This window comes from Terrapene carolina, unplaced genomic scaffold, assembly GCF_002925995.2.
Source record: "Terrapene carolina triunguis isolate 2854851 unplaced genomic scaffold, T_m_triunguis-2.0 Scaffold139, whole genome shotgun sequence".
Lineage (NCBI taxonomy): Eukaryota > Metazoa > Chordata > Testudines > Emydidae > Terrapene > Terrapene triunguis.
In genome coordinates, this window is record NW_020664490.1 from 7,307,053 (window position 1) to 7,334,463 (window position 27,411).

Below are 27,411 nucleotides of genomic sequence, written 5' to 3' on the forward strand. Positions count from 1 at the left end.
TCTGTGTGTGAAAAATAAAAAACAAAAAAAATATGTTAAACATTAAGTTTGCAAAGTTAAGCACTCAAAAGTTAGGAAATGTCAAAATTAAGGTAGCCCATGCAACCTACAATCAGCCCCCTGGTGTTTATGCTTTTTAATACAATCTAAAGTTATGTGATCACATACTATTTTTTCCACAGGACTATACCCTATGCTGTGCATAGGATGGAGGGTGCTCACTGAATGCTAATTAAACATTTTGATTTATCCTTGTCATTTATTGTGTGTCCCTTTGCAGTATTTACTGCATACCATCCAAATCCTGTACCTACTACAGCATTAATTTCCCATGGGATTTTCTATGATGCTGTCATCATAGTATCTTAGTAGGATAGTATGTAGTCATGTAATTAGTGACTATATCATCCTGCATAAGTGCAAGGGGATCACATTAAGGTTACACTGGCAACCTTAATTCTGGCATTTCCTAAATGTTGAGTGCTTGGCTTTGCAACCTTTATATTCTCTTGATTTTTTGTATGTAAGACAGTTTTTTCTTTGCATATATAGATACTTCAAAACTTACTACATAGTGTACAGGGTGCAAATGTCTTTCAGTGTTTCTTACAAATCAGAAGACAAAATTTTTAAAACTGGATGTTTGCATTTATTCAGCACTTATGAAAATCAGGCCTCCTTAATTTAGGAACCTAAATATATTTTTAAGATGCTAACAGGCAACCAGCTTTGAAAATTTTGACCATAGTAATTAGTAGTAAAAAGTTCTTGCTCCATTTTGTGTGTCCTTCTGCAAGTGCAAAACTTGCCCCTACAATATATTCTTAAAGTATGTTTCTACAGTGAAAAGTAACTGTGCAGTTCCGCTCCCTTGTGTAAACAGTACCGTCTGTTGACTGTAGTGACAAATGTGAGTTCTTACTTATTTTACTAAGATCAGCATTAGAGAGCCAACACTATGGGTTCCGTTCTGGCTCACAGATCAGCAGCAGAGTTGCCAATGAAGTTCCAATTGCCAGGTCACATTTTTTTACTCTTTTACTATGCCAATATTTGACACAATATGCCACACAGATGCAACAAAAGGCAGAAATTGCATACAATAGTTGCACAGGTATAAATTAGGATAGAATTTGAGTTGTCAAATCTTCTTAATGGTGGTGATCAGGGCTGGCTCCAGGCACCAGCGCAGCAAGCAGGTGCTTGGGGTGGCCAACGGCAAGGGGCGGCACGTCCGGCTCTTCGGTGGCGGGTCCCACAGTCCCTCTCAGTGGGAAGGACCCGCTGCCGAATTGCCGCCAAATAATGAAGCGGCAGCGGTAGAGCTGCTGCCGATCGCGGCTTTTTTTTTTTTTTTCGCCGCCGCCTGGGGCGGCAAAAACACTGGAGCCAGCCCTGGTGGTGATGTTGTCTTTCAGTCCTGAGATTGAATATGTGAACCTGGCAGTTAGAAAATGATCATTTTACTTGTAAACTAAACAAGTGTAATGTCAGAAATTGCCACAATAAACCTGGAACCCCAATGCTATTTTACATAATCTCTTTGCAGAAAAGAGCTTTACTAAAAGTGTTTCATCCATTGCTAAAGGACTCAAGTGACAGAGGTTCTATACGTATCTTGGGAGATACTTCCATCATCTAATAGATTTGATATTGAATATAAATTTTCCCTTTTTCAGTTGCATCCCATTATTCTTCACAATACCTCATAATACCATCATAAATGATGATGGGAGAGGAATTTGTAGTTATACTCTTTGCTAATTGTTCTCTTCTTAATACACTATGAAGTTTGTTGTTGTTTAGAATAGCTGAAGTAAATGAGGCACTCCTTTTTTAGAAACAATTTTGTATCAAAAATGTAGAAGTGCTCTATTTATGATTTGTTATATGCACAATATCACATCCCCAGCATAGCTTAATTATCATTATTATTATGTTTTAACAGTCAATAATCAATGTAAGCTTTATGGAAAGTTAAGCTAGATGGAAAAAATAATTGGTGATAGCTTTACTAGAGCTGTATGTGATCTCATATCTTGTTAATTAAGAGGCTTATTCCCACTGCACAGCAATATGGATTGGATATTTGACACCTGTTAAGAGTAATGGCTATTCCGTCATACACAGAACAGTAAATTTACTTCGGTCTAGCATATACATTATATAATGGTCTTTTTAAAATGTTCTCTGTTCTGCAATGCAGTTTCCATCATTTTCAGTGCAAACATGTTGGGCCTAATTCTGCAAGGTTCTGAGCACAGCCTGCCAGGTCCAGTGCATCCTCAAATGCCATTGAAATTATTGGGAGTTGAAGATGCTTAGCAGCTTGTAGAAACAGGATGTTAAGCATATAAAATATCATCTATTTTTATGGTAAACTCAGATGGTTAATATTTGAAAATAACTTTCAGGAGAAGATACCAAATTTGTCCCAGAAGAGCATATGGTATAAAATGCTAAGAGCCAGATTCTAATCTTAGATGTGCGGTATCCATCACTGGGTATCTGAAAAATCTACCTCTGTACTTGCAGTTCTCATTTTTTTCTAACCTGGTAAGATGCACACAAAAGTGATGCATGTGCTTTTTGGTGTTTTTCTCTTATGATTGTAGCAAGATTGGGAAGCATCAGCCTTGTACATTTTATCATTTTTTAATCTGTCTGCCCCCACAGCTGCTCAAAGGTATTCTGACACATGAATTGCAGCAGGAGTGGCAGGTGATCTTCTCCATCGAGAGCTGCTCATAATACCACTTCTTATACCAACTGGAAAGTGAACAGCAGGGGATGCAGCCAGCATCACACCACATGATCAAACATGTCACTTTTTCCGTATAGAGGACTAAGTCTCTTCTGGCATAAGTTTGGGAATTTAAGTTTAGGGTTCTCATGAATAGAAAAACAGTATTGGCATTTGCTTTTATTTCTCTTCAGGTTTGTTATAAGAAACAGAAGCAGAGCTAAATACAATGCACATTGTCATCATGCTTATGAGGTTGATAAATAATGTTAATAAAACAACAGTGTTTTGTCCTTTCAGGTAAACTGATAAAATAATAGATGTTCAGTATCAGAGAAAATATTTGGGGCCTGACTCTTTTTGCATATCGTTTATACTGGTGAAACTCACTGGACTTACTCCTGATTTATAAGTGAGAGGAAAATCAGGTGCTCTATATTCTGTTTTTAACACACACAAAGAGTTATACTCCTGACGTCTGTGGGAGTTGAGCATTTTGAATAACAATAAAGAGAATAGTTGACAATTGAGCAATAGTGATCTTGCATGGAAGATAAGGTGATGAGAAACTGGAGCGTTATTAAGAGTGCTGAGTGATGGCAAGTCTCATCATGTAAAAGACAGTACAGAGTGGAACATGAAAAGTAAACTGTACCCAGTCATAAGATATAAGATGTCATCTACAGTTTCTTGTGACAATCTAGATCATGTATAGACCACAGAACCTAGTATAAATTTTCACATTTTTGTTCAACAAGTGCACACTTTCAATATTTATTTGTACATAGTATGTTGGCCTGATGATCATAGAATCATAGAACAGGAAGGGACTTTGAGAGGTCATCTAGTGCACTCAGAGCAGGACTAAGTATTATCTAATCTGTTGCTTTGTATGACTGATAAGAAACTGGAATAGTCTTAGAAAACTAAAACATGCAGGTGTTGCCAAAAGTAAACATATTTCTTGTACATTTCAGCCTCTCCAGTTGGTAACGGATACATCAAACCACCAGTTCCACCTGTTTCTGGCACACAAAGGGAAAAGGGACCTCCAGCCATGTTGCCCATCAATGTTGACCCAGACAGTAAACCAGGCGAATATGTCCTGAAGAGCTTATTTGTTAACTTTACGACTCAGGCTGAGCGCAAAATTCGCATCATCATGGCAGAGCCCTTGGTGAGTACAAAGGAAATCCTAAAAAGTTTATTGTTACATCAGTGTTGAGTTTATTATGAAATTTCTAGTCTGTTTCAGATTATGATATAAATTTCAATGAGGTTTCAAAATGTCAACAGTTCTCAAAAGGTAAAACATAAAAATCTGTAGTACAACAGCCTGTATTTTACTTCCATGATAATAGTAGGTTTGTCTTTTAAGAATTATTTCACTTGACCTAATGTTATAATTCCTAATCTTCCAGATATGAGTAGCCCATATTATGCAACTAGCCTTCTGTACATTTAACCAGAAAGTGCATTTTATTTACCTTTTTATGATCTTGAATAGTCCAGTAATAGTTTTGCAGCACATATTTTAGCTGGAATAGGATCTCTTACAAATAATTAGGGACCTAGATTTCTAAGTAATTGGGAAACTTTTGTAGTGTCTTTATAACATTTTGTTATAGAACACTGTTTAGAACATTTAGAAAATCTGATTAGACCCCATATCTTTAGGATTCTAGAGAGTCCTAAAGGTAGGGAATCCAGATTGTCTTGGCTCTGATGAAAAGTGACTAGCTGTGTCTTTTTATTTAGATTTATGAGGATTTGTTGTACATAGAAATATTTCTTCCCTCTGTAATATTGTGCAGATGGAAGATGGAGATACCTTACATAATTTTGTCAGAGGTAAAAGCCTGGGAAAGAATTTTAAGCACAGAATGGTAAAATGAAGCAAACTGTTTGGGGGAAGGAGGACGATCCAGTTTACGTTTCTTTCCAGATCTCTCCAAATAAATCAGAGAGAGTAAAATAAAGGACTCAACCATGGTACAGGTCTGCTTGGGAAGAGGGAATGGCAGAGGCAGTTTGGTACCAAACAATCTTTACATTACCTGTAGTGAACACTTTTAAACATATAAAGACAAAATAATGCTATGAAATTGCTAGACAAGATAAGAGAAGCAACAACAAGATGGATTCTGAAATTAAAAGGAGACTAGATACTGAGAAATACCTCTGTATTGAGGCCATTTATGTAGCCCTTGAACACTTGACCATGTGCTGTCATTTAATGTTACAGGAATAGACAGAAGAACATAAGAATTACCATAATGTGTCAGGACAATTGTCCATCTAGTCCATCTGTCTTCTGTTCCAGATGCTTCAGAAGGAATGAACAGAACAAGCCAATTATTGAGTCCAAGTTCTGGCAGTCAGAGGTTTAGGGTCACCCAGAGCATGGGGTTGTGTCCCTGACCATGTTGGCTAATAGCCATTGATGGACCTGTCCTCCATGAACTTATCTAATTCTTTTTTTAACCCAGTTATACTTTTGGCTTTCACAATATCCCCTGACAACGAGTTCCACAGGTTGACTGTCGTGTGAAGAAGTATTTCCAGGGATTTATATAGTGTCATTATGATATTTTCTGTCTCATCATCTATCCCTTTCCTAACATTCTGTTAGCATTTTTGGCTGCCACTGCACATTGAACAGATGTTTTCAGCATCAGTCAAAAAAGTTAAAATGCAGTGAAATAGAGACTTAATATAGTGTCTCTGTTTTTCCCCAGTTCACTTGTGTTAGGATTATTTGCGTTTGCAATGTGTTGATGTGTTAATTTTTGTGTGTGAAATGTATGTAAATGTTAATGATAATCTTATTTCTTATTGGTTATGTAAAATTTTACTTGTGCTGTGGAAAACTGAGTCTAGAGTATAAGAATTTTGTGATGAACTGGAGGTTTGCTCTCTTCTACAGTGTTTGTGTTTGTCCTGAAAATATTGTTTAATTATGAACTGCTAGCAGTATTTCAATTAAGATTTCATATCTAATTAGTAGAGATAAAGCATATGGGGTATTGCTAGAAGAGGGTGACCAGGTGACACATATTTAAGCAGTTCTTTCTACAGACTCAACCCAGGTGGCCCTGAGGTAATACTTACAAGATGGAAGAAACTGGGGAAAATGGCAAAAAATATATTGGCATGCTGAGTGAAGGTTTATGCTCACCGTTTCTTGCTTGGGTTTATAATCTAGGGTAACTGTTGGATATCCAGCTACTTCCGAGTAGTCTGCCAAGCATGCTTTTAACAATTGCACTTCATAAGAAGGTTGCCTCTTTTTTTTTAATGGGGAAGAGGTATGGACCTCATCAAGGCTGTCTGTGACTTTGTCATCTCAAAAAGTACATTTACTGCATTGTTTAATAGGGCTACATCCTCACACCGTTTGGAAACTGCAGCTACTACAGACTGTGGCACTTTGCCTATTAAATAGAATTTCACACAGAGTGCATTCTTTAAAGACACCATCCATGCAGGCTTTTGACTCCTGAGGCTGTAAGCTCTCAGTGTGATGTGTGCTTAGGTGATGACTGCAGTGTTAATTTGACATATGAAGTCCTAAAGGTTTTGAGTCCTAGCTACTTGAGAAACTGCCTTTCTTTCTCTCCGTGATAAAGCAGCAGTTCTGATCATCTGAATATTTTGAGCTAAAGTATCTCCTGGTTTAAATTGGAGTGGCCTGGGAGCAGGTCATTCTTGGTGTGAAGAGTCTTCTGATTTGAAATTTATTTTTCCCTTTCCTGCCCTCCTAGTCCACCACAGTCCAGATGTAGTGACCTCAGTACATGCAGTGAGATCCATTTGTCTCCCCAGACTTTTCAGAGGTTTAGGATTGCTTAGGGAATTGATGAATGATGTGGTGGAATTAATTCTGGGGTTGGGCAGATTTTTTGGGAGGTCTATTTTTCTACTATCGTATTGATACATTTTGATTATTAATTCAGCATGTAATCTTTTTAGTGCATGTAGAGAATTCAGTAGACACAATTGAAAAAAATCTAAATAAATAAAGTACAAATTTTAAAAACTTAAACTGGATTTAAACTGATAAGTGTACATTAAAGAGCACACTTCAATTGATGGTGGGTGAGGGGGGAAAGACTGAATAATCTATGTTATGTTCCATTTCTGTGGTTCAGTTTCTTCCTGCTGGGAAGTAGATTAAGATGCAAAAAAAAACCCAGCTCACTATTTGAATAAATGAGAAAGGCTGAAGACTTACAAAGTTGTTGTATGGCAACTTGCTGTTTGTCTGATATTGTTTATTTCAGGTCTATTGTTATTTAAGAACTTACCTTACCACTTGGAAAGTTCCTGCCTTTGTGGAGAGCTATGTCTTAATCTATTTGCCAGAAAGAAGCCTCAAATGGATCAAGAAAAGGATCAAAAAAATTTCCACTCCCAATAAAAGAGACACCGGCATTATTCACTGACACTTAATGCTCATTCCAGTTGTTTCATTGTGGTACAATGCGAGCTTCTAACAAAATCAAAGCCCAAACTATTTCAGTCCTCAAGAAGCCACGACAAACCTTTTACTGTATTTCTGCTTCTTTTTGTACAGCAGTGTAGAGAGAAATAGAGACCAGGGCCTTTTAATATCAAATAGCATCATTAGTATTTATCTAAGTTGCACCATTCCAAAAGTGTGTAAATTTAGCATGCTTTCATAACACCAGCATTCGGTACCAGAAGTTCTACAGAAAGAGAGTACCGTCTTTAGGTATTACAAATACAGTAAAAATGGAATCCAAGTAAATGACAAATGTTTCAGCCCATCAGCAGTCTCTGTGGAGACATTGGGACATCAAGCTTGCTGGGAAATGGGAAATTATAGAACCCCAGTTAAACCAGTGCTATTGAACATAAGTGAAACATGGGCATTAAGGAAGGCTGAAGAACACCAGATTGACATTTTAGATTCTTGTTGGCTTCTTCAGCTGCTCCATATCAACTGACAGGACAAGATAAAAAATGAGGCTGTTCTAAGCCAAACCCAGCAATCACCTTTATCAGCACTGGTTCAATTTTGGTGGCTTTCTTGGTATAGACGTATTGTTACAACGGAAGACCAACAAATTCTGAAGCATGTGTACCAAGGAATGCTGCTGTAACCCACACACCTTCTGGGTGTGGTGTTCTGTCCCATCTAGTGGTACTGAGATCACTTAGAGAGAGAGAGATTAATGAGTCTGCTCTGCAAATTTAGCCATATGGCTTAGTTCATGCAGTAGGTCCCAGGTTCAATCCCGCCTGCCGACGACCGGAGTCTGTCAGCGTTACAAGTGGGGGCTCGTCCGGGATTTCAACTGAGAAATCTCTGAAGCTTGGGCTGCGCTTCTTCAGCTAGGAGAAGTAAGTAACCCACACACCTCCTGGGTGTGGTATTCTGCCCCATCTAGTGGCACTGAGACCATTTAGGGTATGTCTACACTACAAAATTAGGTCGGATTTATAGAAGCCGGTTTTATAGAAACCGGTTGTATGCAGCCGATTGTGTGTGTCCCCACATAAAATGCTCTAAGTGCATGAAGTCGGCGGACTGCGTCCACAGTACCAAGGCTAGCGTCGACTTCCGGCGCATTGCACTATGGTACCTATCCCACAGTTCCCGGAGTCTCCGGCGCCCATTGGAATTATGGGTTGAGATCGCAATGCCCGAATGATGCAAAGCAGTGCCGCGAGGGGTTCTGGGTACATTGCGTCAGGCCCCTCCCCCGCCGTCACAGCAACGGCAGACAATAGATTCGCGCCTTTTTACCTGGGTTACCTGTGCAGACAACATACCACGCCAAGCATTGAGCCCGCTCAGCTCAGCTCACCGTCACCATATGTCTTCCGGGTGCCGGCAAACGTGGGACTGCATTGCTAAACAGCAGCAGCAGCTTACTGCCTTTTGGCGGTAGACGGTGCAGCATGACTGGTAGCCTTCATTGGCGATCTGGGTGCTGGCAGCCGTGGGGCTGCATTGCACCAGCCCCTTGCCTTTTGGTAGAAGATGGTTTATTACGACTGGTATCCGTCGTCGTCGTACTGCAGTGGCTGTCAATCATGGGCACCCGGGCAGACAATGATGGTTATCAGTCGTAGTATGCTATTTTCTGCCAGGCGCCCTGTTGGATCATTGCACGTTAGCAGAGTCGTAGCATGCTATTTTCTGCCAAGTGCCCAGTATTGTCTGCTAAGCACCCAGAAGAGGCCGATGGCGATCTGGGTGCTGGCAGACATGGGGCTGGCAGACGTGGGGCTAGATTGCTACACAGCAGCAACCCCTTGCCTTTTGGGCAGTAGATAGCATATTACGATTGGTATCCATCATTGTCATATTGCAGTGGGAATCAGATGGTGCAATAGACCTGAAGGCTTACTGCCAAGCGCCCAGTATTTGCTGCCAAGCACCCAGAAAATGGCAAGGGCTATCAGTCATGCTGCACCGTCGTCTTAAGATGTAAAAAATAGATTTATTCTGCATTCATTTGCTTCCCCCCTCCCTCCTGCTAAACCCAGGCTTTTGAGTTCAATCTTTGGGGGGGGCATTCTGTGTGACAGTTGTTTGTGTTTCTCCCTGATGCAAAGCCACCTTTCTTGATTTTAATTCCCTGTACCTGTACGCCATGTCGTCACTCGCCCCTCCCTCCCTCCCTCTCTTCCTCGCTCCCTTCTTCCCCTGGTCCGTCAGATACTACTTTCGCGCCTTTTTTCAGACCAGACGCCATAGCCAGCACTGGGATCATGGAGCCCGCTCAGATCACCGCGGCAATTATGAGCACTATGAACACCACGCGCATTGTCCTGGAGTATATGCAGAGCCTCCTGGACATGCCAAAGCCAAACCAGGACCAGCTGAGGAGGAGGCGATTGCAGCGCGGCGACGATAGTGATGAGGAAATTGACATGGACCTCTCACAAGGCACAGGCCCCAGCAATGTGGAAATCATGGTGTTACTGGGGCAGGTTCATGCCGTGGACCGCCGATTCTGGGCCCGGGAAACAAGCACAGACTGGTGGGACCGCATCGTGTTGCAGGTCTGGGACGATGCCCAGTGGCTGCGAAACTTTCGCATGCGTAAGGGCACTTTCATGGAACTTTGTGACTTGCTTTCCCCTGCCCTGAAGCGCCAGAATACCAGGATGAGAGCAGCCCTCACAGTGGAGAAGCGAGTGGCGATAGCCCTGTGGAAGCTTGCAACGCCAGACATCTACCGGTCAGTCGGGAATCAATTTGGAGTGGGCAAATCTACTGTGGGGGCTGCTGTGATCCAAGTTGCCAGGGCAATGAGAGACCTGGTGATATCAAGGGTAGTGACTCTGGGAAACGTGCAGACCATAGTGGATGGCTTTGCTGCAATGGGATTCCCAAACTGTGGTGGGGCGATAGACGGAACCCATATCCCTATCTTGGCACCGGAGCACCAAGCCACCGAATACATAAACCGCAAGGGGTACTTTTCAATGCTGCTGCAAGCCCTGGTGGATCACAAGGGACGTTTCACCGACATCAACGTGGGCTGGCCGGGAAGGGTACATGATGCTCGCGTCTTCAGGCAGTCTCTTCTGTTTCGAAAGCTGGAGGAAGGGACTTTCTTCCCGGACCAGAAAATAACCATTGGGGATGTTGAAATGCCTATCGTTATCCTTGGGGACCCAGCCTACCCCTTAATGCCATGGCTCATGAAGCCGTACACAGGCAGCCTGGACAGTAGTCAGGACCTGTTCAACTACAGGCTGAGCAAGTGCCGAATGGTGGTGGAATGTGCATTTGGCCGTTTAAAAGCGCGCTGGCGCAGCTTACTGACTCGCTCAGACCTTAGTGAAAAGAATATCCCCATTGTTATTGCTGCTTGCTGTGCGCTCCACAATATCTGTGAAAGTAAGGGGGAGACATTTATGGCGGGGTGGGAGGTAGAGGCAAATCGCCTGGCCGCTGATTACGCGCAGCCAGACACCAGGGCGGTTAGAGGAGCACAGCAGGGCGCGGTGCGCATCAGAGAAGCGTTGAAAACCAGTTTTGTGACTGGCCAGGCTACGGAGTGAAACTTCTGTTTGTTTCTCCTTGATGAACCCTCCGCCCCTTCCCCACCACCCGGTTAACTCTACTTCCCTGCAAACCAACCACCCCACCCTCCCCTACTACCCTCCCCCCTTCGAGCACCACTTGCAGAGGCAATAAAGTCATTGTTACTTCACATTCATGCATTCTTTATTAATTCAGCACACAACTAGGGGGATAATTGCAAAGGTAGGCCTGGATGGGTGGGGGAGGAGGGAAGGAAAAAGACACAGTGAACTTTAAAACTTATTGCACTGGAAATCATCTAGGCTGGAGTGATTGGGTGGCCGGAGGCCCCCCCACCGTGTTCTTGGGCGTCTGGGTGACGAGGCAATGGGACTTGGGGAGGAGGGCTGTTGGTTACAGAGGGGCTGTAGCGGCGGTCTCTGCTCCTGCTGCCTTTCCTGCAGCTCAACCATACGCAGGAGCATATCACTTTGATGCTCCAGCAGCCGGAGCATCGACTCTTGCTTTCTGAGTACAAGTTGACGCCACCTCTCCTCTTCAGCCCGCGTTTCAGCACGCAACTTCTCCTCTTGAGCACGCAACTTCTCCTCTTCAGCCCGCGATTCAGCACGCCACCTCTCCTCTCGCTCATATTGGCCTTTTTTAAAATCAGTCATTGACTGCCTCCACGCATTCTGCTGTGCTCTGTCAGCGTGGGAGGCAGTCTGTAGTTCAGTAAACATTTCGTCACGCGTCCTTCGCTTCCTTCTTCGAATATTCACTAGCCTCTGCGAAGGAGTAAGATTTGCAGCTGGTGGAGAAGGGAGAGGTTGTTAAAAAAGATACATTTTAGAGAACAATGGGTAGACTCTTTCACGTTAGATTTTGCTGTTCACAACATCACACAGCACATGTGCTTTCGTTACAAGGTCGCATTTTTCCTCTTATATTGAGAGTCTCCTGGTTTGGTGTGAGAGATCACTCACGCAGTGCCAGGACACAGATTTCAGCTTGCAGGCAGCCATGGTAAGACATACAGTCTTTGGGCTTTTTTAACCTTCTTAACATGTGGGGATGGTTTCAAACAGTACTGCCCTCATTTCCCATACCAAGCACCGTTTGGTTGGCCATTTAAAATGGGTTTCCAATGTAAAAGGAGGGGCTGCGATTTCAGGTTTAACATGCAGCACAAACCCAACTAACTCCCCTACCCCACGCACCCAATTCTCTGGGATGGTCACTTCACCCCTCCCCCCCACCGCGTGGTTAACAGCGGGGAATATTTCTGTTCAGCAGAGCAGGAAGGGGCACCTCTGAATGTCCCCTTAATAAAATTGCCCCATTTCAACCAGGTGACCGTGAATGATATCACTCTCCTGAGGATAACAAAGAGCGATAAAGAATGGATGTTGTCTGCATGCCAGCAAACACCGGGACCATACGCTGCCATGCTTTGTTATGCAATGATTCCAGACTACGTGCTACTGGCCTGGCGTGGTAAAGTGTCCTACCATGGCGGACGGGATAAGGCAGCCCTCCCCAGAAACCTTTTGCAAAGGCTTTGGGAGTACATGCAGGAGAGCTTTCTGGAGATGTCCCTGGAGGATTTCCGCTCCATCCCCATACACGTTAACAGACTTTTCCAGTAGCTGTACTGGCCGCGATTGCCAGGGCAAATTAATCATTAATCATTAAACACGCTTGTTTTTAAACCATGTGTAATATTTACAAAGGTACACTCACCAGAGGTCCCCTGTGTGCCCTCAGGGTCTTGGGTGAGTTCGGGGGTTACTGGTTCCAGGTCCAGGGTGACAAACATATCCTGGCTGTTGGGGTAACTGGTTTCTCCGCTTCCTTGCTGCTGTGAGCTATCTATGTTCTCTCCATCCTCATCTTCCTCGTCCGCCGAACCCGCTTCCCTGTTTCCAGAGAGGGACTCATAGCACACGCTTGGGCTAGTGGTGGCTGCACCCCCTAGAATGGCATGCAGCTCCGCGTAGTAGCGGCATGTTTGCGGCTCAGCCCCGGACCTTCCGTTTGCGTCTCTGACTTTGTGGTAGGCTTGCCTTAGCTCCTTAATTTTCACGCGGCACTGCTGTGCGTCCCTGTTATGGCCTCTGTCCTTCATGGCCTTGGAGATCTTTTCTAATGTTTTGCCGTTTCTTTTACTGTTTCGGAGTTCGGCGAGCACTGCTTCATCTCCCCAGATGGCGATCAGATCCCGTACCTCCCGCTCGGTCCAGGCTGGAGCTCTTCTGCGATCCTGGGACTGGGACTGGGACTCCATCATGGTTACCTGTGCTGATGAGCTCTGCATGGTCACCTGTGCTCGCCACGCTGAGCAAACAGGAAATGAAATTCAAACGTTCGCGGGGCTTTTCCTGTCTACCTGGCCAGTGCATCTGAGATGAGAGTGCTGTCCAGAGCGGTCACAATGAAGCACTGTGGGATAGCTCCTGGAGGCCAGTAATGTCGAATTCCGTCCACACTAACCCAATTCCGACCCCCTAAGGCCGATTTTATCGCTAATCCCCTTGTCGAGGTGGTGTTAGGAAACCGGTTTAAAGGGCCCTTTAAGTCGAAAGAAAGGGCTTCGTAGTGTAAACGTGTCCAGGCTTAAGTCGATTTAACGCGGCTAAAGTCGACCTAAACTCGTAGTGTAGACCAGGCCTTAGAGAGAGAGAGAGAGAGAGAGATTAATGAGTCTGCTCTACAGCCTTAGCTAAGAGCCATGTGGCTTTTAGCTCATGCATTTAGCTCCAGGTTCGATCCCACCCACCGATGACCGGGATCTGTCAGTGTTACATAGCTACACAGCTGGCAATCACATGGGCCTCAAATGCTTTGGTGGATATAAACTAAATATATAACCCAATCACTTTAAGCTCTATGCCAGAAATTGATGCAGTTGGCACTTGATTTGCAAAGAGACCACATCCCTTTGGGATTTACTATGATGAATATTATGAATAAATAGCAACATTTTTTTTCTGAATTAGCCTTCTTAAGTTTATTGTAGGGAGTGATTTGCAAATGAACCTATCTTAGAAGCACAAGTCCTATTTATCCATTTGCATTGGTCCTTATTTAGATAATAGCTTTTTTCTCTATTTTATCATGAAGAATATCTCAGATATGAGCTCTGAAATAAAGACAGGGGTAAAATTAAAGATATATTGATAAGGTTTTCCCCAGATATTTTTCTTTGTACATAAAGAGGTGTGAATGGGAGAGACTTTTTTATTATTTTATTTTTGTTTGTATGTATTTTTCTCTCTCTGTTTTTCCCATATCTGTTTGTATCCATCTGCTGCCTTTTGTCATATACGTAAGGCCTTAGTTTGTAGAGGGGAGAGTCTGTACTCTGCCTAGGGAGTTGTGGGAGGTTCCTAAGGGCTGGTCCACACTACCCACCTAATTCGGCGGGTAGAGTTCGATCTTTTGGGATCGATTTATCGCGTCTCATCTGGACGCGATAGATCGATCCCAGAAGCGCTCCCCCGTCGACTGCGGAACTCCTGCTCACCGAGAGGAGGAAGCGCTGTCGATGGGGGAGCCTGCCTGCGCCGCGTGGACCCGAAGTAGGTACTTTTAGTTCGATATAGGAAACGTCGACTTCAGCTACGCTATTCTCGTAGCTGAAGTTGCGTTTCCTATATCGATCCCCCGCCCCAGTGTGGACCAGCCCTAAGGTGACTTTAAGTCACATTTGCATCCTCCTAATTCTGAACTGCTCCAGGTGCTGCAGAGGTCCCAGCATAGCTTAGACACTCCTGGAGGGCTGCCTATGTGACAGTGGCCTCTCCCCAGTTTACAGGGGCACCTGTACTGCCCAAAATCTCCATGGCACATAGCACTGCATCTCTGGCTCCTGGCATTTGCAACAAACCCCTCCCAGTCCCACCCCAGCATGACTTTTACAGTGAGTTTGTGTGGGGTCCTCAGAAGTCAGTAGGCTGTCTTCCTTGGCTCCTGTGTCAAAAGAATTCTTCTCTAGTTAGACCCAGTCATAGGGGCTGGAGCTGGGGTGAAAATCTCATCCTAGATTCTTACAAATATGAATCATCTTTTTGTTATATATGTGCCTAGCACAATGGGGGACTCTAAGGCTTGGAGGTGCTACTGTGGTACAAAAATTAATAATAATTTTGTATTACAGTAGCACTTGGGCTTTCCCAATCTCAGTAAAGACACCCTTTGTGCTCGGTGTTGTACAAATAGGAATTAAAATCCAGCCCCAACCTCAAATACCTTACAGTCTAGATTTACCAGAAGAAGACTCACTGTTCATGGGCTGTTCCATTCGGCCACACTATTCTCTCTTGGAGGCAGGGCCAGCAATTAGGTTGATCTGGGCAGAGGCATGACAGGAAGATTACATTGAGACTGAAGCTTTGTAGGCCTAATAACCAGAGTGAACAACAACCCCATTGTTCTAGCCCATTCATATCCCAAAGCAGCCCCCTCTCCCACTGTTGACACAGGTTTTGTACTGCCATTGGGTTGTCCCTTGCCTTGCATGTATGTGTAACACCAACATACCCTGATTGTCGGTGGGCGGGATTGAATCTGGAACCTCTAGAGTTAAATGCATGAGTCTCTACTACATGAGCTAAAAACCACACTACTCTTAGCCAAGACTGTAGCAGACTCATCAATCTCTAGCTGGGCGAGGTGCTACCAGAGGGAGACAGAGTGCCCCACCAACTAGGCGTGGGTTACATACTTCCCCTAGCTTAGGAAGGCGCCTTGAGCTTCAGAGACTTCCCAGTTGATATCCTGGACGAGCCCTCCTTGTAACACCGATAGAGCCTGGTCACCGGTAGGTGGAATTGAACCCGGGACTTCTGAAGCTTAGTGTATGAGCCTCTACAGCATGAGCTAAAAGCCATGTGGCTGTAGCAGACTCATCAATCTCTAGGTGGGCTAGGTGCCTCTAGAGGGAGACAGAGTGCCCCACCAAGCAGGCATGGGTTACATATGCACACTATCCTTCCATGGTAGTTACTGTGACTCACAAACGTGCATATGTTGCATAAGGTGTCATCTTTGAGTAGAACGTGCTATATTCACTAGCATGTTCCTGGATTCCTCCACCTTGTGTCTGAGCACATCCTTTGTCCCACAGGCACCAAAACGTGTGCTTTGATACTGAACAGGGACTTCTATTATTTATGTGGTGAATGGTGGGGTATAGCATATGTTGTTGTTGTTATTTATTATTTGTGTTAAGGTAGCGCCTAGCGGGCTCAATCAGAATTGAGTTCCCATTATGATAGGCTCTGTAGAAATGCAGAGTATGAGACAGTCCCTGTCCCAAAGAGCTCAGAATCTAAATGAACAAGACAGAGAAAATTTAATAAACTGACAACATACAAGCCAAATGTTAAAAATTCAAAATTTGGTAGTTCCTTTTTTTGGTAAAATACATAAAATTTTGGATTGACCCAGAACCTCAGATGTTCACACGAGGCTCCCATTGAACTCAATGGAACTGCAAACACGTACTAGGGCAGTAATAGTTTATACTGTATTGGAAACACTACTGTCTGAAGTATGCAGTGAACTAGATACTACCCACTGATGCCATAGGTGGGGAAAGAAGGCATAGGCTGCCCCGTCCCCATCACAAAAGCAGCAGAGTAGTTTATTTATCTAGTGCTCAAGACAGCACTGGGTGGTCGACCCTACCACAAATCACAGTGATCTGACAACTGGGGTAGAAGGGGCTTATCGATATGCTGCCATCAGCAGCAAACACTGGAAGGGGATACACAGTAGTGTTTCTTTTTAGAACAGTGGCACAGTGCACTACACTGTGCTTCCCTTAGTTACCCCATAAAATCTGGATTGGGACAGCAGAACTCCAGTAGTAGAGGATACATAGGGCAGTGCCACTTCTCTGTCTTTCTACACTGACCATAGCAAGATTCAGCTTCAGCCAATTATGTTTTGACTTTTTGACCACTGAAACAGGCTTTGATCATCATGAGGACAATCTTCCTATTCAATATGTTTTATAGACACAAAGCAAATGTAGAATATCCATCTTTAAGACCTTAGCAAGACTTGACACCTTTTGTTTTTAGATGTTGATCTTTCTTTGTGCTTTAAATTAAAATAAATAAATTAATGGAGATATCCCATCTCCTAGAACTGAAAGGGACCCTGAAAGGTCATCGAGTCCAGCCCCCTGCCTTCACTAGCAGGACCAAGTACTGATTTTGCCCCAGATCCCTAAGTGGCCCCCTCAAGGATTGAACTCACAACCCTGGGTTTAGCAGGCCAATGCTCAAACCACTGAGCTATCCCTCCACTTTAACTAGAAAGGATTTTGTTTAGAATTGCGGGGCATCCTCTTTACCTTGTTTTGATCCGCAAATTTTAACAGGGTTCTTAATAAATACATTACATTCACAAACACATTGCTAATTATTTAGTCATTTATATATAAATGGTCCGAATCCCTCTGGTTCCGCCAGTGCGTCGGGGTTGTCCGCCGTTGGCAGCTCCAGCTCCCCCTCGGGCTCAGGCTCCTCCAGCTCCTCCCGGTCCTCGGCTGCTGGCAGCTCCAGCTCCCCCTCCGGCTCCTCCAGTCCCTCTGGGTACTCGGCAGCGGGCAGTCCTGGCAGCCCCAGTCCTTCGTCCAGGTGAGGTTCCCACTGGTCCAGGGCCTCCCCTGGCGTGGCAGCAGGGTCTGAAGGGAGCAGCCCGCGGTCTGCGTCTGCCTCCCTCCCTGGTGCTGCCCTGACTGAGCTAAGGGCCCCGCCCTTTATACTTCCTGTTCCACCCCTCCCCTTCCGGGGGGTGGAGCGAGCTTGGCCTGGCCCCGCCCACTCAGGCTGAGAGAGTGGCCCTTTACCCTCAGATTCGGAGGGCAGCCACCCTGGCTCCCTACACACTGCCATGTTGTCGCACCAGAAGCACACCCTTTTATTACCCAGCTCCGATCCCCAAATCACCACCGCAACTAAAATGGGGAAAAATTCCAAGAAGGTCATGTCACGCACAATCCCTTTTTATGTCCAGGCGGCGGGCCATTTTTGTGCACACCATTTGCCTTGATAAAACACCCCAAAACCTGTGCCCCCTGCCACAGCTGAGTGGATTTTTAACCCTCTTTGTAATAACCATTCCTCCCTCCACAATGATACCCCATTAAATCAACTCAGAAAACTTTCCCACACCCCCAAGTTTTCCTTCATCTCTCTAGTGACTGGTATGTAACAGTGTGGCCTGGCTATGCCAGCCGTTGCCGCTGCCAGCTGGGCACAAAATGTCTGCCCACGGGCCACAACCCTGCAAGCAAAGTTCAGGTGCCCCGAAATAGATTGCAGTTCCCGCTGCCTGAGTTTTCTAGCCCCCAGTGCTCTCTGGAGCAACCCCAATAGCTCCTGAGGCTTATGCTGAGGGAGCCAAGATACGCCCTCCCTGGTGTCCAGCTCAATGCCCACGTAGGTCAATGTAGTGGAAGGGCCTTCTGTTTTCTCCTCCGCTAGAGGTACCCCCAACTCTTTAGCCAGGGCCTGAAATGTGTCCAACAGGTGAACACAGTCATTTGACCCAGCTCGCCCTGCGAACAAAATCATCCAAGTAATGCACCACTTGGTTTAGTCCCGCTGTCCGCACCACTGCCCAGTGCAACATTGTACTGAATTTCTCAAAAGCTGGACAGGATACTGAACAGCCCATGGGCATAGCCTTTTCATTAACAGAGCCACCTTGTGGGTATGACAGGCGATGAATTAATTGGTATGTCCCTGGGGTCTTCTTGGGGACCAACCCCAAGGGGGAAACTCTCAAATGTGCTATAGGCAATTGATTAAGTGGCTCAGCTATCCTGCCCTCCTTTGATTCTTGTGCAATCTTTTTTTTGAACAATATGTCCCATCCCAGTTACTGACTTAAAATTTGTTGACATCAAATGAATTCTATTTCTCACAAAAGGGATCCGAAATCCTGCTGTAGACCCCTCCCACAAATATGCCCCATCTGCCCTGTTAGGGTAATCCCATACGAGAACCCTTAACACATCCGGCCTAACTGGCGTTGGAGCCCGTGCCCATTGCTCCCCCCGCCACTTGTCCCCAGCCCCAGCTTGTGCTCTGTGTTCCAGACCCTGTTCCACCCCTGCGGTTGACGCTTGCGCCACCCCCATTCCTGTTTCCTCCCAATGATCTTCCCTTTCCACTCTGGCAAGAACGGGCTGAATGGGTCCCAAAACATGTCTCGCAAACATGCCTGTATCTACAGGGGTTGTGAAAACAACCACCATCATTAAATGCCCAGCAAATACTATTATGTGCCTGGGGCCCCTCCCGAGCTTGTTGTGGTATGAACAAACCACTGTCTGTGTGAACTCCTGGCGCTCTTGGTGTCATCCACTCCAACCACAGTGTGTGATGAGGTATGTCTCACCTTATCCCAGTTTGCGTTGCTGCCTTTAATTGAAACTGCTCATCATAATTAAACCAGGACATGCCCCTAAACATATTGTGTGCCCGCCTAATTAGATCCATATACTTAACCAAGGCAGGGCTCCTCTCTGGGTAGGCCTGTACTATCACACCTGCATAGATGAGGAAGGCAGCTTCCCAATTTTCCCATCTTCTAGGCACCCTTGGGCAGCTCGCTGTTTTGCTTGCCTTGCCCATGTTTACTGTCTGTCAACACCTCCCTGTGCAATAGGGATAATATATCCACGTATTCGCCTCTAAGGATTTTATATTTAGTTGTACTGAGTAGGTGAACTCCCATCGGGTCAGCCACCCCGGCATAACCACACTCAGGACTGCATGGAGGGAGTTCCGCAGAGCCCTGCTCTCCCACTGACCCCCTCAGGAGTCTCTACCCTGTCCCATGAGGTTACCTGCCCTGATGGCCGATGTGTTCCCATGTGCCCAGGGGCTTCATTCCCAACACGGGCTTTGCTACCCTTGCCAGGGGCCTGCCCCTGTCCTGCTGCCCAAACTTGAGCCCATACTGGGCCCTGTGCAGACCCTGCACACCTAGCTGCCTGAAGCTGCTGTAGTAAATGCAAATTAGTTTGCAGCAGCTGTGTAATACCATCAGTGCCCTCACTGAAGGTGCCACCCCTAGGTGGGTCTGCCCAGGCTTCTGGACCTCCCACTCCTGGGCCCAGAGTATTTACTACCCCGATAGCCTCACTCCTGTCCCCCTCAGGTGAACCCACTGAGTGACTGGTTGAGCACCGTCCTGCACCTGGCTGTGGCCCCTGCAACTGCCACCCCTTGCCAGGCTGGAAGGCCGGATACCACCTCTGCCATCCATGTCCCCATCCTCTGTGTGGTTCAGATCACACTCACCCTGGGGGGGGGGGGGGGGGGGGGGGGGCCCCGCCTCCAAAACTGCCCCCCCGGCTTTTTTTTTACAGCAGTTTTTGACCTCCTCCCCCTTTCCCTCCGCAAAAAAGCAGAGCTGCCCTTCTTTGGCTAAGCCCCAGACAAAATCGGGCCCTCTTTAGTTTTGGTGCAGTCATTATCAGGCTGTCAGTGTTCTATAGGCATCACAGCAAAAATGAGTTGAGATATTTGAAAGAAGGTAAGGTAGCAGGTTTTTGAGGGTAGAAGCTCTGTTATCTGGTCGTGTTTTGTGCAGATTAGAACAATATCACGTATATTTTACATTCAGCCACTATGCAATCTTTTCTCTTTTGTACAGGCTAAAATACCAACAGATCGAATGAAACATCACTGCTTTGTACTCTCATATAATGGCACATTATAACAATTTAAGTTTTTTACATTTAAGTCGTCATAAATGGCTTGAAAACATAAGAGCCTGGAGTCCCCTATTTATTTACAGAGTAGGCACATTACACAGGCCGCACCTATTATCGAATATATATTATTTTGTAAACAGTTTTTATACCTTGCCTCTACTCCAGCTATCAGTTCAGTGTATGGGGGCCCAAAGGAAGAAATTAAGGTAACATTGTTTGAGTGAAGTGACACTTAATGGAACCTTGTAAAGTGCATTTTTGCCCTTTATCGAAAAATTTTATCAATGAAAAATGTAAATGTTTTCCTTGGAAGCATATCCTTTAAAATGCTACAGATATGCTATATTTCTTCCACCATGAGTCTATAGCCATCTGTGCTCACGCTGCATGATTCAAGAATGTATTTCTTAATTGTGATTATTATTGGGGTGTCAATTAATCACAGTTAACTCAAGCGATTAACGCAAAACAAATTAACTAGATTAAAAAAAGTCACAATTAATCACAGTTTTAATTGTACTTTTAAACAATAATAGAATACGAATTGAAATTTATTATATATATTTTTGGATGTTTTTCTACATTTTCAAATATATGATCTCAATTACAACACAAAATACAAAGTGTACAATGCTCACTTTATATTATTTTTTTATTACAAATATGTGCACTGTAAAAAAGGGATAAAAGAAATAGTATTTTTCAGTTCACTTCATTCAAGTACTGTAGTGCAATCTCTTTATCGTGAAAATGCAACTTACAAATGTAGAATTTTTTTTTTTTACTTAAGTGCAGTCAGAAACAATGTAAAACTTTAGAGCCTACAAGTCCACTCACTTCTACTTCTTGTTCAGCCAATTACTAAGACAAACAAGTTTATTTACCTTTACGGCAGATAATGCTGCCCACTTTTTATTTACAATCTCACCTGAAAGTGAGAACATGCATTCGCATGGCACTGTTGTAGCCAGCATTGCAAGGTATTTACCTGCTAGATACGCTAAACATTTGTATGCCCATTCATTCTTCAACCACCATTCCAGAAGACATGCTTCCATGCTGATGACACTCATTACAAAAAAATGTGTTAATTAAATATGTGACTTAATTCTTTGGGGAAAAATTTTATGTTTCCTACTCCGCAGTTTTCCCCATATTCTGCCATATATTTCGTGTTATGGCAGTCTCGGATGACAAACCAGCGTATGTTGTTCAATTTAAGAACACTTTCACTGTAGATTTGACGGAACGCAAGGAAGGTACCAATATGAGATTTCTAAAGATAGCTACAGCACTTGACCCAAGATTTAAGACTCTGAAGTGCCTTCCAAAATCGAAGCGGGACAAGGTATGGAATATGCTGTCAGAAATCTTAAAAAAGCAACACTCCAATGTGGAAACTACAGAAACCGAACCACCAAAAAAGAAAATCAACCTTCAGTTGGTGGCATCTGACTCAGATGATGAAAATGAAGGTCCACACTGCTTTGGATCATTATCAGGCAGAATCCGCCTGTTCTATTTATTCAGAACAAAAGCATTGCGGAGAAAACATATCTAGAAAACAATAAATAGCTTACGTGCATGCCTAGCTTAGTAGGTGTCACCCATCTTTCCTGTGGAAACCCTGGAAGGTTTCAGAGTACTTCAAGTCCTCTCAGAAGGCCTGTCTCTCTGGATCACAGTCTCATGTCAGTTCTTGGATTGGGGGAGAATGACCTCTCGTCCTACATCAGCGTGGTCACTTAATGTAGATGTCAGTTTATTGTTTGTCAGGCCTCTTGAACTAGGTCAAATTAGTATATGCAGTTTCCCTCAGGACGTGAGTCTTCTCCAGATTAGTTAGTTGCCTGAGGATTTGCATTAATTATCCCTTAGTGATTATTAGTTTATACAAGAAACTCTTTAAATCCCTAGCCCATAAAAATATATATCACATTTCTAAAATTGATACAATAGTCTTTAGATATTCCATGTGTCCATAGTATCTATCACATCTCCTAGGTTCCCCGCCCCTTCAGCAGCCAGCAGCTCAGCCAGACCTCCCAGCTGCAGAGCTTTTCTGAGGGAAATTGCAAACTTTATTTCAAATTTTTAGACTAACACATGGGTTCGATAATTTGTCTGTGTAATTCCCAGCTGTGCTCCAGGGCTGCATTTGATTTTTGGGGAGATTGTCTTCTGCTCCACCCCCTTTACTGAGTGTCTCATTGGGGAGCTTGGCCAGCTCTGTGGGCAGGACACAGTTTCCCTCACAGCCCCATTGGGTGGGGTCGTCTCGGCTTTCTTCCTTCCGTGAGGCAGATAGGACTGGAACAGAACAGGCTCCAGGGCAAGCAGCCCCTCTCCCCTTATCTCCACATGAGGAGTGAACCTGGAAGGGCAGTGTGCCAGATGGAAGGTCGCTCCTGCATCCCTATAGCATGCAGCCGTGCCTCTGATGGTGGTGGTCAGCCACTTCCTCCGCACCCCCCTTTGCTTCTCTGCAGGTCTTGGCTGGAGGGCATCACACACTGCCAACACCAGAGAGTGTGGTAAGGGGCTTTTGGACCCACCGCCCTCCCCCCACAGCCCCTCCCTATAGAATAGACTTTGCATGTGTATTTGGTGGCCAAACTTGAGGTGATTTCGATAAACTCTTTTTAAAATATGGGATTTAGAATAAATAGTTGAATCATGTTTTCAAAAGTGTTCTAATGCTTCTTTTTACGTACATCCTATCTCAAAAGCAGCTTGTCCTAGAAACTTCAGTAACGTTTATCTAAAAATTCTTGATGCGAACTAGAGCACGTGGCAAACTTTACGTTGGAAAAAGGCATATCAGGGAAGTTTTCATTGGTGAACTAGGAATGTCAGACTCCTCTGCTAGGCTGCTTGTAGTGGACTTTTAAAGAGGGGCAAATGTATGGTGAAGATCTCAGCTTTCATTTTAAAAAAAGGTGTCTCACTCAGTTTTGACATTCAGATTTGAATAAAGTTATAAAGTACTACTACTCGTATGTTATTTTTGAGAGACTTCCTTTATTTACAGGATATGGAAGAAACACCGACACAGTAAGGAGTTCTTAGTGAGTCGTTGTTACTGAAACTGTTACATTGTTCATTCTTGCATTGCACACCTAGTGGGTTCAAGAATAGTTTCTAATATAGTAATCTTGTTTCTCTCTCAAATACTTTTGCAGTTTACACCACTTTTGCTTAGCATGAATACTGAATATTAATTTGACACTTTGGCATGTTTGATCAATTTTTTCTGATCCTTCAGTCACTTAAAATTAATTATTCTCATGGATAGAACTTCTGAACATTCACATTAAAAATGTTGTTAGTAGAAGGTATGTGTAATACGCCTCTTATCAAGAATGTGGTGACTGGAGACAAAAGTGAGCCTGTAATATGTGAGGTGATGGCATAATCTATCACTGATTTAGAACAATATTAGATTACTTTCTTGGAATGCTGGTGAAATGGATACCAGAGTAGTAAGATTGGGAACTAGAGAGTAAAAAACCTGTACATAAAGCAAAATTGTAGCGCTCTCACAATTTTTACATCCTGTAATACACTAGATGGGACCAAGCTTATCATTCCATTTATCCACATGAGTGAAATAGAAGGATTTTAAAAAAGACGAGTGATTTCATGAATAGGGAGAGGAATGGTTTCATGACGTTGATCGGTTGAACTTTGAAGCCATCCTCTTTGTACCAGCATTCCTTGGTTTCAGTGTAATAACTATAATTGAGATTATACTCAAGTATAATTGAGATTATACAAGTATGTTGACTTGATTTTACTAAAGTAAACAGTATTTTGGGGATATGATAATGTTGTGACATTTATATGGCATCCCTCATATGCACTCAGAAATAAGTAATAACCAATTTCCTCTATCTGAAGTATGTATAAGGGAGCCTGTTGAAGTTAGTGTTGCATTTTTTATACTTTTCAAAAGGAAATTCTTCTTTAACAATTTCAGTTTTTATAATTTTGTATAATACAAATTTGATGTTTTCTTGGAAATGTGAACATTAAATTATGTTCATATCCATTTTATTCTGCTTTTGGTTAATATTTTATTTTGCCCTATGTTGTGACACAGAGGCCCGTTGGTGATTCACTGTGCTGTGTCAGCAACTCTTGCAGGCCTGACAAACTCACTACGCCTGACACATTGCTGTCATAGAGTTTATCTATACAGAATGTTGTATGATCGATCAAATGGAAGCCAGTTACACACTGGTCATTAATATCATTGTGAAATGTATGTATTAACACTATATGAGAAATTATGGATACTTACTGATATGATGCTTCCAGACAGGAGGGCCGGTGGTTATCTCCCTGTTGCTAATGTAACCTGATCGTGGTGAAGCCAGAGACAATGGGAAGTTTATTTACATCCGATCAAAACAGGAGGAGCAAATTAAGAGGAGTGTGAGAAGAAACAGCATAGGTAGCATTGTGTCTGCATACTAGTTGGGAAAATTTTGTCTGGGTGTACGCGTCAAAAGAATATATTTCAAAATTTTTCTGAACTATAAGAAGCAGGGGAAGGAACCCTTTTGTTACCCAACACTGAGGGAACAAAGAGGTCAGCGCTCTTTGCATCCATGAATGATAGATCCCCAGCCATGTTGGTTGGTGACACTAAGAATTGGCTGTAAGTGAGAAAAACTGCTGTAGACAGAGATTGGAGCGTGCTAAGGTTATAATGTAGTCTCTTAGAAGTGTGTTATACATTTTTTTTTATTTGTAACCATTTCTGTTTTGATTACCTTTGCTTAGTATCTCTTAAATTTCTGGTTTTTATTAATAAATTTATTCTTGGTTTTACTGTAAATTCATCTTAGTGCTGTAATACTAAAGGCTGGTGTTGTAGGCAGAGGACTTGGTGATTTCTCCTGTGACAGAGGCTGGATACTGCAGAAGAATGCTCTCCAAAGGGGCTCGAAGATTGGGCTGCACCTAATGCTAACCTGCAAGGCCAGGATAGGACTGAGTAGAGTGCTCGAGTGGTGGAAAGTATTGTACTGGTATTGTACTGGAGCTGACACCCATCTACCACAAGATAGACTCCTTCACACTGGAGGCAGGGGCTAACAAGGTCACCCATAGTCCCAGCACCCCAAGAAAGCATCACATCTATCTAGTATTGCAAAGATTATAAAAAATATTCCACACCCAGTTTTGTTCATTTCACTATCTGAGCACCATTATCCCTAATACATGGCACTACAGACAGTATCTGATTGTTAATAGGCGCATAGCAGAGCATCAGGGCAAGCTCAAGCATTCTAATGCCATTGCACTGAAACAATGATTTTTTAAAAAGTTATGGTGACCAGGTGATTTAGAAAGAGATTTTGAATACACAGGACATTAATCACCTACTTTTCAACAGTTTCAAGAGAGATTGTGCATTTAACTGAGAGATCTGGGCCATTGTAAGGATTGGAACTTTAATATTCCAAACAGGATTCCTCATGTAAGAAGTAAAGACAATTCACAAAATGTAATAAAGAAAATAGGAGACAGGAGTGCCTCTTGAAAGAAGTTCAAAATTATTTTCATTACAACAGACCTGTAAGGCTACTCCTTTCAAGACTATCCTTTGGATCTGCCATTTTGTGAGACTTCTTATCTGGCTAGACTAAGACTAGCCAGCTCTCTATGGAATAACACACTCAGCCTTCGGAAGGTTCTTGAAATCATATTTTCAGTCACTCTTCTAAATACAGGTTACAGTTTACAAACCAGCTGTGCACCAACCTGACGGTGGTAGGATTTCTGATCTTTGTAAAAGTAATAAGTAATGACAGACCTAAAAATTTAAATGGCACCAACAATAGAAATGGCACAATCCTGTGTGGTGCTGACTCTGAACACCTTCCACAAAAAGCTGACCACTTTCAATTCCCATTGAAGTGAATGGGAGATGAGCATGCTGAGCACCTCATGGGTATTGTTGAAGAAAGCATGTTTTTCTGTATTAAAAATATGATGCTTCTTTTAACGTGTTTTAGATAAAAACTCTAGTAATTGAAAGTGGCCTGTGCATATTACATTTTAAATAAAAGTGAAATAAAGAGCTCCATCATTTTTTTTAATGGTCCCTTCTACTCCCATTTCTTCTTGGTGACTCTCCCATATCCAGGGAATCCCCAAGAGAGAATATGTAGCCTGTTTCCATTTTGTATCAGAATATTCTTGTGTTTAGAAAGCTTTTATAAGAAAATAGGTTTTATCTGTGTTAGTAACAGTACAAAGCTGCAGTTATGTGTTAGTTGTGTGCATAATGGTTGCTGTGAATGGAAGTGGCTGGCATTTTAAGTGGAACAATATATCATTGTAATATATTGACACAATGCATTCTAATACATACTACAACATCCCGTTGTTTATTTTTCATGTTTCCCTGAACTCTGAATTTTGTGACAGGTGTTTGGGAAAACACGTGCCTATCTAAATTTTCCCAGTTATATTTGTGTATTGACGTAGAAAGGAGGAAGAGGTTTATGAGGTTTATGACAATATTTTTAATAAAAAAAAAAAACCTTAAAAATTAAGGGAAAAATTCTTCTCTCTGATCTCCACTGCTTATCTCTAATGTATATTAATGTCAATGGGGGTTTCACATGTGAAACAAATGCAACATATGCAATTGAGAGCAGCACTTCAGATAAGAAATAAGAATGTTAATAATTAAAATGGGAATATTTTTGTTAAAGACTCAATTTTTCTGAAATTATCTGACAGTTTCCACAATCCAGAATGCTGTGGGTTATTTCAGATGAATCAAACCCTTCTTTATTCATATTTTCTGTGGCTGTAATTCTTGGCTCCATATTCAACCTACCTATTCATACAGGAATTGGAAGACCTTTCTGTATAGCGTAATAAAGCTATAGAAGCTCA

General features: G+C 43.3%; 1 protein-coding gene across 1 annotated transcript in view; it reads left to right on the top strand.

The window, feature by feature from the left end:
* The window catches only part of LOC112113029 (protein furry homolog), a 285,155-nt gene that overhangs the window by 43,255 nt on the left and 214,489 nt on the right, over window positions 1-27,411 (top strand). Inside the window, exons 2-4 of the mRNA XM_029911959.1 lie at window positions 3,721-3,920; window positions 9,593-9,632; window positions 21,200-21,213. Of these exons, the coding sequence (XP_029767819.1) occupies window positions 3,721-3,920; window positions 9,593-9,632; window positions 21,200-21,213 (254 nt within the window). The remainder of the gene's footprint in view (window positions 1-3,720; window positions 3,921-9,592; window positions 9,633-21,199; window positions 21,214-27,411) is intronic.